Genomic DNA, 9,960 nt, shown 5'->3' with positions numbered 1-9,960 from the left:
CCATTTCCTATCTTCTACTCCTCTTTTTCTCTCTCTGGTCCCGTCTGTCAGCCTCTGTGAACAGTATTGCAACCATCTCTCGGGTGGTGACGGAGGCCAAAGGGTGTGATTTCTTATTCAAATTGCGGTGCCTTCTATTTACATATTTTAGCGGTATTATTTATATATATGTAATAGAGATGCATATGTGGTATATAAGTGTTGTGTGTCACCTTATAATAAAAAAATACTCTTCCAAACAATTGCTAATTCTTATTGAAGTTGCTGTCATGTATGTCATAGCCTGGATTATGTGGCTATTAATCTACTGCTTATATGACAAATCACCTTTTGTACGACTTTTGCTCACTATTGTGGGAATAAATCAGCATGCATGCGTGCATAGCCACAACCGTCATTGCGCGAAATTGTCGTGTGAACTTTGTAACGATGTTCGGAACAGGTCAGTGTCGCGTTTCTTTAGTGAATGCAGAGCTCCTGAGTCATGACCAATTTTTAAAGAATAAATAAATAAGAAATCAACACAAGGTAAAATAAAATTGGTAGCATTTCATTCTGTAAAGACAAATCAAGTGATTGATACACATCAATAAAACATCTATTATCACAAACATACACAAACCTCCTAGCTATTACACAAGCACATAATACACAAAAAATTACATTTGTTTCGGCCAGCTTTCACCCTTTTTGTTATGCGCAACAGTGTTGTGGAAGCTCCCAAATACACCACAACACTGCAAAAAAAAAAAGTTCTGGTGTACCAGTGTATATATATGAAATTTGTCGCGTCCGTATACATACGTACATTTCTACACGTAACTGCATGGGCAATACAACTAAGCAAGTATACGTGGCAACGAGCAACGGACGCCGGAAGGACGTACATGCATGCATGCGTGTATGCGTGAAATGCGCGCCACGATCACAGGATCCGCGAGAGCTCGTCGGAATGCAGGCGTGGCCGCTCGACGTCGCACACGAGGTGGCGCAGGCTGGGCATGAGCTGCGCCCGGAAGAACTCCTCGTACTCGGCGGCGCCGCCGGCCTTGCGCCGCACCTCCACCACCACCAGCTCCGGCGTGAGTTCGTATATCTCCGCGGCCGCCACCAGCGCGCCGTGCTCGCCCTCCCGCGCCCCCTCCATGCTGATCGTCCCGTCGTCCTTCTCGCGCACCGCCATGCCAGCCGCCGCTGCAGGCCCCTCCAGCGCCGACAGGATCTGCTCCACCGGAGCCGCCGACACGAACCGCGCCGCCACCGGGTGGTGCTGCTGCTCAGGGCCACCGCCCCCATCCACCTCGCCGTCCTCGAACAGGCCGGAGAGATCGAATCCCCTCGAAAACGAGATGATGTCGAACGCGTTCAGGCTCGACCGCCGCCGACTACTCCCCCCGATCCCGTTGCGCCCTTCCAGCTGCAGCAGCGACGGCGCCGATCCACACGACGTAAGCCTAGCCGCCTTTCTTAGTTGCGCGGGAGCATGCCCGCCCTCCGTCTGCGGCGTATCGGGCTCGGGCGTCGAGGTGGCCGCGTCGACGCCGTCGTCGTCCAGTTCGAAGCAAGTGAAGGAGCGGTCGTCCTCGATGCGGAAGGAGAAGCGGCGGAAGCCGATCTTGAACCATTCGTTATCCATGATCTCATCGGCGGTGGCGCGGCGCTTCGGGTTGGTGTCGAGGACGCGGCGGAGGAGGCGCGTGAGCTCGGGGGAGAACCACCTGGGGCAGCGGAACTCGCCCTTGTGGATCTTGCGGTACATGCCAACGAGGTTGCGGTCCTGGAAGGGGAGGTAGCCGGCCATGAGGACGAAGAGCACGACGCCGCAGGACCAGAGGTCTGCCTTGGCGGCGTCGTAGCCGCGGCGGGAGAGCACCTCCGGCGCGACGTACGCCGGCGTGCCGCAGAAGGTGTGGAAGAGCCCGTCGTGGCGCATCTGTTCGGCGACGGCGGAGAGCCCAAAGTCGGAGACCTTGAGGTCGCCGGAGTCGTCGACGAGGAGGTTCTCGGGCTTGATGTCCCGGTGGTACACCCCCCGCGCGTGGCAGAAGGCGACGGAGGACACCAGCTGCTGGAAGTAGCGCCGCGCGTCTTCCTCCCGGAGGCGGCCCTGCGCGACGCGCGCGAACAGCTCGCCGCCGCGCACGTACTCCATGACGAAGTAGATGCGTAGCTTGGTGGCCATCACCTCGTAGAGCTGCACGATGTGCGGGTGGCGCACCCGCCGGAGCACGGCGATCTCGCGCTTGATGAGCGCCGTCAGGCCGGACTTGAAGATCTTCTCCTTCTCCATCACCTTGATCGCCACCTCCTCGCCGGTGCGCACGTTGCGCGCGTGGTACACCTTGGCGAAGTTTCCCTGCCCCAGAAGCTTCCCCACCTCGTACTGCCCCAGCAGCAGCGCCGGCTTCTTCGCTTCCCGGCCGCCGTTGCCATTGCTGCCTCCCTTGCTTGCCATCCGCACCATTGACCAGCAAGATGGTCAATAGCTGCAGCAGCAAGGAGATGATGAAAGAATGGAGGGAAGGAGAGAGAACAGAGTTGAGGAATGAGAGGCGGCATAAATAGAGTGTGTGCTCTAAATTTTTTTTTTGACTTTTTGATGATCTTCTTCTCTATTTCTTTTCATGATATTGATTTTTCTTGAGAATAATTATGTTTTTTTGTACAGTTGTATGTGATGAGCTAGCACTAATTGAGACATTGATGACTTGCATTTCTCTTCCAACGTTGGATGCGGATTGTGATGTTATCTTGGCCGTTGGTTCTGGGTAAGGATACTTTGTGTTGAATGGTCGGTGACCTGGCGGAGGGTTCTTCTTTTTCCGTAATTTTCTTTTTGTCATGCCACGGACAAATTAGTTGGATAATGATTTTGCACCTAATTTTGTTAAAAAAAAAATCAATGCTTGCACTATGCTTAGCTGGAATATTACGGAAAAAGTCGGTGGTGCATTGTGACAGTTGAGCACTTCACAGGTAATTTGTTGTTATCCTCCACGTAAGAAAAGGTTGGTGCGGAAACACTTAAATTATTCTATATTCTAGTCCAAAATGTTTTGATTCAGATAGAGATGCTAATGCCACCTGTATGTCCGTATGGCCATCAAATCAAACTTTCTCAATGACGAGGAGTAGTTTATGGAATATAGGTAAGCAGAAATGTGGGTTCTAATCAGTGAATGCGTCGCATAAAAACCTAACCCTCGATTAATCGTGCTTCCATTATCTTTAAAAAGAATTCTATTTCTCACATGTTGCTCTTGGGAAAACCGAAAAGAAGGGGTAGTGTGTAGAAGGGGGAAGCAGTGTTCAAGGAGGCAAGGATGGATCCAGAAATTGTTTTTTCAGAGTTTAACAAGGATTGCCCTTTTCGCTTCTCAAAGGTCATCGGTCTCCTAGACAGAAACAAATGAATATGTTAAGTTCTAGAATCAACCTTCCACACCACCAGCGGACACTTCTCTGCTGAGTCCAAGCACAAATTTTAACTCTTTTGCCTCAATTTTCCAGAAGAACTGTAGCCCCATATGGTTCAGTAACATATGAGGATGACCATAAACCCAAAGTGCTTACTAAAAACAACATACAGGACCACCGAATCTTAAGAAAAATTCGACAGTATATCTCCTACAACTGAAGTTATAACTGATCACTCAACACACAAAGAGATATATATAACATCACATTAGCAGTAATGAACATCCTAACAAGAGGAACATGTCTCAAAGCATACATCAAAAGATTAAGAGTCGCCCACTAACAACATAACAAATCTAAATAAAAGATAAAGATGATCATGCAAACGTTGTACAATTACCTATCCCGTATGTTTACTATTACCTCAAATTGTACCTAGAAAGATAGCAAGAGTAAGATCTAAAAATCTACAGGTGTTACAGGTTCATAGTCCTGTTAAGTACTTTTCCACAGTGCTATTGTCTCCTCTTATTTTATGAAAGCTGCATGCATTGCAGGACAAAATGTTCATTACAAATGGGAGAAAGAAATAATTCTGATTGATGTGATCAGTGGTGGACCTGAAATAAAAATGATCAATGTCCCACTTTTTAGACTAGATGTTTGAGTATCTCATTTATTAGACTAGAGTGTCCCATGAATTTGTTACATATGATTAATTATTGAAATATGAAAAATTATTCGGTGTCCTGTGCACCCCCACCCTTAAGCTGTCCACCCCTTGCTGAGATGACAATTTCTTGGAATAGAAAATACCAAAGAAACCTTTTATAATTGGGTAAACAATACGCAAATGCTACTGATAATAAGGATTACGGAGGACTGTGAGTCTGTGATGCCCAGGATTCAGTGTTGCACGTTGGATCCAACGCACGGATCAGAAGCGGTACAGTGGAAGCAAAGAATTTTTCCTATGGTATTTTAGCCCTTTTTGGTCAAATGCAAGCTACCGATAAGACATCAGAATTCGCAGGGCAAATTGTTAAGTGAAATAATTACATAATGTACTTGCATATAATACATTGTCATGAATTTTGAAACAAGCAAATAGATGCTTAAGAGATACTGATAAACTGATACACCAAACGTACCTTTTGGACCTATACATCATCACAATGCATGATGCCATGATGGACTCATGCAAAACATAGTGATAGTCTTCACCCTTCACAGCTTCCATCCATGCATGAAAAGAATTACGCACATGCAACACAACCTTCACAGCTTCCATCCATGCATGAAAAGAATTACGCACATGAAACACAACAAAAGTTACTTATCATATCTTCCCCTTCACAGCTTCCATCCATGCACGAAAAGAATTACGCAGATGCAACATAACATAAGTTACTTATCATATCTTCCTAGTGTGCATGCATAATACAAGAACGGTAGATCCATGTTTAGAACAGTACATCTAAAGCAAACAGGTCTTATACATGTGATTCTGCAAATCTGCAGGCCAGCCGCTGGCCTCTCACATGCAGTGACAAACTGGCAATAGCAAACCATAAACCAAATATGCCATGTAACTGAACGCCGTGTTGTCACTGACTAACTGCTGTAATGAGAATTCAGAAGTTCAGAACCAGTGGTTTATCCGAGTAATTGATGGTTTCATAAGGTACATAGCACATGCATCATGTACATTCACATAAATCCAGGCAAAGTACGCTAAATGTGAGGTAAATTCCACATGAAATCCACTGCAAAGTACATTTAACGGAAGTAATACTTCGATACTGCCATGCCCAACCCAATGACCAAGTCAGAACCTTCGTCCTTGACCAACAAAGCAGACGAGTTGGTTCAGCAAACAAAGGACACGAATGGCTCTAGAAGCACGATATGCTGCCCATCAACACAGCAGCTTCTAATATCACAAAATGCAAAACACTGGTGTGCACAGAATCAAAACAACATTGGCATGTCATAAAGCAAATTTGTAAGCACAAGTATGCATTACGAAACATCATATGGCCAACCAAATACATAGTTGGAGAAAATGTGCATGAAGTTTGGTTCCATTCCGTGACAGTAATTGAATCTGCTCAGTATTTTTTCTTGGTAGCGTTCTTACCAACAACAAATGATATGACTATTTGGCGTCAAAGGATCAAATCACCAGGACAACATATAGGTTAAAGAAATAAGAAGTTCAAATTTGTCTATAAGAACCAATTGCTGGATTATAAAGGAGCTGGATTTATTACAATTATGTCTTAGGCAGCGCGAGCATGACCAACAAACCAGATCTTAGAGGCCTATACTCTTCTCAAACTTCTGGATCTGATTCAAGAATATCCAAGTCATCTGCACACAAAATCTAATTAGATAAGTGTGGTAGAAACATGGAATAGTGAAGTTGTCAATGCTTGCAATATTTGCGTTACCATGACATGTGGGGCAATCCTGACGCAGTAGACAGGAAAACCAGTGTAGAACTTAAATGGACCCCCACTCTTCAAGGTCTTCATGGCGCAGTCAAGAGACCCAGTGTACGGATATTTCCCAGTGGCATCAGGCTGCATCTTTTGAATCTGTGTCTTTACATAATCAAAGGGCAAACTGCAAGCAGATGCAAAGAATCCTGATACAGCACTTGCCCCTACAAGCAAAATTTAAGATATGTTAGGAAAGTGATGCTTAACATAAAAAGAAGTGCCTCAAAAACTATCACAAAAAAAAGGAGAAGAGTAAATTGCAGTTTACCCTATATAAAGCCACAATGTTTCAGAAAACCCCATATAAAATGTTTTGTGCCACTTAACTCCATGAAAACATGCCAAATTGTTTCACTTTATCCCATCCTTAGCTCTATCCCACATAGAACATGTTATATTATGTTAATATTTGCTACTATGCTATGAAAGTGGACTGCAGATCATTAAAGATGCCATGCTTCTGTAATGCCTCCCTTATGCTCACTTTATATACCTCTCTGTTGTTTATAGCTCTTTTGCCGCTGGGCAAGTCTCAGTTAAGGCCAGTTGCCTCAGCCTATCCATCATCTAAACATTTGTTTCTGTCTCTATAATTATTTAGGCAGAACCCCATCCTCTAAGTGCAAAAAAATGTTAATGATGTCATGACTATGTACAACATGATTTATATGGGAATTAGAGCAGCACAATCTAATACGAACTCCCTCAACTAAAAGCTATATGGGCAGCACAACTTACTCAGTATTAAGTGATACAAATATGTCAGTTGTAGCATAAACCACGAATTAAGTGATGGAAATATGTCAGTTGGAGCATAAACCAGGAAAATTGAAGGCTACCTTTAGCAGGCCCAGCAAAATAAAGCCAATTTCAACAGGCCAACGAAGTATTCAAACCAGAGAGCACAACTGATATTTATTTATTGAATTAACAGTAAAAGTGAAAATAGCAGGTCTACATTGCCAAGTTCTTAGTTCATGTGCTCAATCTTTCGTCCACTCTGCTTCATGTCTCAAAATGCATGAGAAGTTCTCGCCACAAGTTCTTGCCACAGAATGCTAAAACAGAAATATCATATGAAATCCGAATACAAAAGGAATATAATCCTACCGAGTACTGTAGTGATTTCTCCAGCACCAAATTTGTCTCTAAATAACTCAACACTCTGATCATAGGAGGCAAGCATGCCCATGTTCAGGGACATAGCTCTCACTACAGTGGGACCTGCACCCTTCCAAAGTGCCAGAACACCTTCATCAGCAACAATACGGTAAAGTGCATGAAAAGCATTCTTGTAGTTGCGCCGTTGGGCTACTGGCAAGGTTGAATCAGCCTGCATCCTAATGAGTGCCAAATCTGCAGGACTACCAACACATGCTCCAATTGCTCCAGCAGTGAGACCAATAACAGCTTTTTGCACTAGAGGCAATGGCTTTCCCTCATTTGCTTCAACTGCTTTATTTGTTAGAACCCTGAGACAACATAGAATCAAGAGATCAAGACATAAAATCAAACACTAAACAGCAACTATCACAGGCAGGACTCAGGTTCAAACTTCATTTAAGGTGACACCAGATCAACACAAACTTCTGAATCATTTGGAGGTTTCTGGCAAGTTATTAAATTAAGTAAACACCTGAAAGATCCAAGACGAGCAGTCGTGTATGTGGCTTGCCTTAGCAAACCAGCTGATAATCCCTGCATGAAAGAAATGTATAAGAATCCAAACTGACAAGCCACCTCATGACTGCAACTCAGTCCCCAAACTACTTAACATAATTCTTGTGGAGACAAATAACTATGTCGTTCTACATTGGCACCACTATAACTTTGAAACTGGTTACTTGGCAATCCATTTGAGGGACAGTAGAGGTGAAAGATAATCTATTGCCATGTCAAACAAATACAAGTAAAACATCATCCTAACAATCAGTTTCCTAAAACTAACTGTATTATGGCATCTTAATTAATGAATGCATGTCCTAGAACTCATGAAACCAAGCCATCACATTATGGTCTTCGAACATAGATGAAATAATCAAATTTTATGTTCCTTTCAGCTGGACGAAAAGGACATAATTTCTTCCAAATGTGATGAGGACATCACACAAGATAAGTAGCTTTGACTTTGACAAAAACAAATGTTTTATTTCAAACAGTACAGGATTAAAAAAAAAACTCATTCATAAGTCACAGGCTCACAGCAGACTACCTTCCTAGTCGTCTAGTCGATGCTATAAATGTAGGTTTGTCACCAGATTATTGTTCGCGCTACATCCATATGTCAAATATTAAAAACGACCACCCTAATTCGTGAGGTAGTAACCGTCGAACACGTAAAAGAACAAACCTTGTAAAAGGAACCGATTCCCTCATTAGCAAGCATCTTCTTGGTGACAGTAGCTGCAGATCCCTCACCCAACTGGATTTTAACCTGAAATAAAACCAAAACAATTAAATAAAGACTTTGATCTTGGACCAATAATGCATACCTCAGAGCCTAAACTTGAATAGTACCTGGGTCTTGGACCAATAATGCAAAGTTGCAAACTCCCAAACACTAATTGAACTGAAAATGACGAGCCAGTTACTGAAAATTGCAAGGCCTCACCAAAATCAAGCCTCAAATACCTCAAAGATGACAATCACTAGAGAATTTCCAACACAAAGTTCAAGTGAGTCACTTTCTACTCCAAAGCCATGAAAAACATCTCATGACTGCATCTTCCTCGTGGTAAACTAAATAACCAAATGAATAATGTCTACTGCAATATACTCATGCAGGCAAAAACGAACTCTAAACCTTGTGGACTGGTCCCAAATCCACTCAGTGTATCGCACCCCAGCCCTCACTTCGACCTTTCCAAATTCCCCACACTTCCAATCCTCACCACACTATTTCCACCGACCTAAACAAATAGAGCGAGGAAAATCATCCATCAAACAGCTCTCCTCCACCAAAATCGCATTCGAACCCACAGTTCATCAGGAATCAACCCACGGTAGTGCAATAGTCCGCTCGCCCATAACTAGCCTATCCACCGCACAATGGCGAGTTCCCCTGGAACCTACTCGACTGCCAGTTCGCGCCCAAATCCCCTAAGCCCCCGGCGCCGCGACCGCCTCATCGCGCGAGGCCGAACGGGATACCCTGCGAGGTATCGCACAAGCGTGCCAGTGCGCACCTTGACCATGTCGATGGGCTGGATGACGCAGGTGGCGAGCATGCCGGAGGCGCCGCCGTTGGCGAAGGGCTTCACCGTCTTCCAGACGCCGCTCGCCGCCTGCGTCTGCTGCTGCTTCGCGTCCGCCATCTCCTCCTCTCCTCTCGGCTCCTGAGGAGAGCAGAGCGGCTGGGCTCGCAGCCAGAGAAGATGTGGTGGACTGTGGTGCCGGGAAGGAGGCGATAGGGACCCCTGCGCACTCGCTGGCGCCGGTTGCCGTCGCCGACGATAGCCACGAGTGCCAAAGCCGTAGCGTGGCCTCTGCTTCTTCCTGGTCCGTGGGCCCTCTGGGTATCCGAGTTATAGGGTACCAAGTGTGCCGTGTGCCCGTATCTCCCAGATAATGTGGTGCTTCCACTAAAAAAAGATAATGTGCTGCTAAAAAATCAATTTTTGCTTTGCTGAAATAGCGTTTCCTTTTGCATTTTTCTCTCCATCTTTTGCACCTCTGTATGTTTAGTCTGGAGTATATTTCACAAAAGTACACTACAATTGTGAAGATTATCGTAAAACTACATTTTAATAAAGCTATTTTACATTTCACACAACTTTATTTTTAAGAGTCAATATCATAAAACACCACTTTATTGTCATTTCGTATCATAAAACTATTTTTTGATGGCAAAAAAATGTAGTTTTATTATATAAATTTTTAAAGAGACTATATAAAATGATAATAAAAGTATAGTTCTGTAATAAAAAAGATAACAAATGTGTAGTTTTGTAAAATAACTTTTAAAAAATATAACTTTATGATAGTTTTTACAATCTAGTGTAGTTTTGTGAAAATATTCTTAGTTTACGTCTGCTATCTT

At 44.1% G+C, this 9,960-nt stretch overlaps 2 protein-coding genes across 2 annotated transcripts; both read right to left on the bottom strand.

The window, feature by feature from the left end:
* Window positions 1–576: 576 nt before the first annotated feature.
* On the bottom strand, window positions 577–5,337 carry LOC133918217 (putative CBL-interacting protein kinase 13). Its single transcript, XM_062362009.1, has 2 exons — window positions 4,569–5,337; window positions 577–2,486 (listed from the first exon to the last, which is right to left on the bottom strand). Exon 2 carries the CDS (start codon window positions 2,462–2,464, stop codon window positions 926–928), a length of 1,539 nt encoding a protein of 512 aa, XP_062217993.1. The 5' UTR covers window positions 2,465–2,486; window positions 4,569–5,337; the 3' UTR covers window positions 577–925.
* Window positions 5,338–5,485: 148 nt separating this feature from the next.
* Window positions 5,486–9,437, bottom strand: LOC133918289 (mitochondrial dicarboxylate/tricarboxylate transporter DTC-like). The gene is made up of 6 exons (XM_062362133.1): window positions 9,107–9,437; window positions 8,272–8,355; window positions 7,558–7,619; window positions 7,032–7,393; window positions 5,871–6,085; window positions 5,486–5,790 (listed from the first exon to the last, which is right to left on the bottom strand). The coding sequence occupies exons 1-6, from the start codon at window positions 9,233–9,235 to the stop codon at window positions 5,734–5,736; spliced, it is 909 nt and encodes a 302-aa protein (XP_062218117.1). The 5' UTR covers window positions 9,236–9,437; the 3' UTR covers window positions 5,486–5,733.
* Between the last annotated feature and the right edge of the window lie 523 nt (window positions 9,438–9,960).

This window comes from Phragmites australis, chromosome 1 (assembly GCF_958298935.1).
Source record: "Phragmites australis chromosome 1, lpPhrAust1.1, whole genome shotgun sequence".
Taxonomy (NCBI): Eukaryota; Viridiplantae; Streptophyta; class Magnoliopsida; order Poales; family Poaceae; genus Phragmites; species Phragmites australis.
This window is presented reverse-complemented; position numbering and strand designations above follow the sequence as displayed.

Coding starts and splice junctions, on each gene's coding strand:
- LOC133918217 (XM_062362009.1), bottom strand. CDS start 2,464: ATGGTGCGGATGGCAAGCAAGGGAGGCAGCAATGGCAACGGCGGCCGG.
- LOC133918289 (XM_062362133.1), bottom strand. CDS start 9,235: ATGGCGGACGCGAAGCAGCAGCAGACGCAGGCGGCGAGCGGCGTCTGG. Junction 8,356..9,106: donor AGCCCATCGACATGGTCAAG/GTGCGCACTGGC, acceptor GTTTTATTTCAG/GTTAAAATCCAGTTGGGTGA. Junction 6,086..7,031: donor AGAAATCACTACAGTACTCG/GTAGGATTATAT, acceptor TTTTGCTTGTAG/GGGCAAGTGCTGTATCAGGA.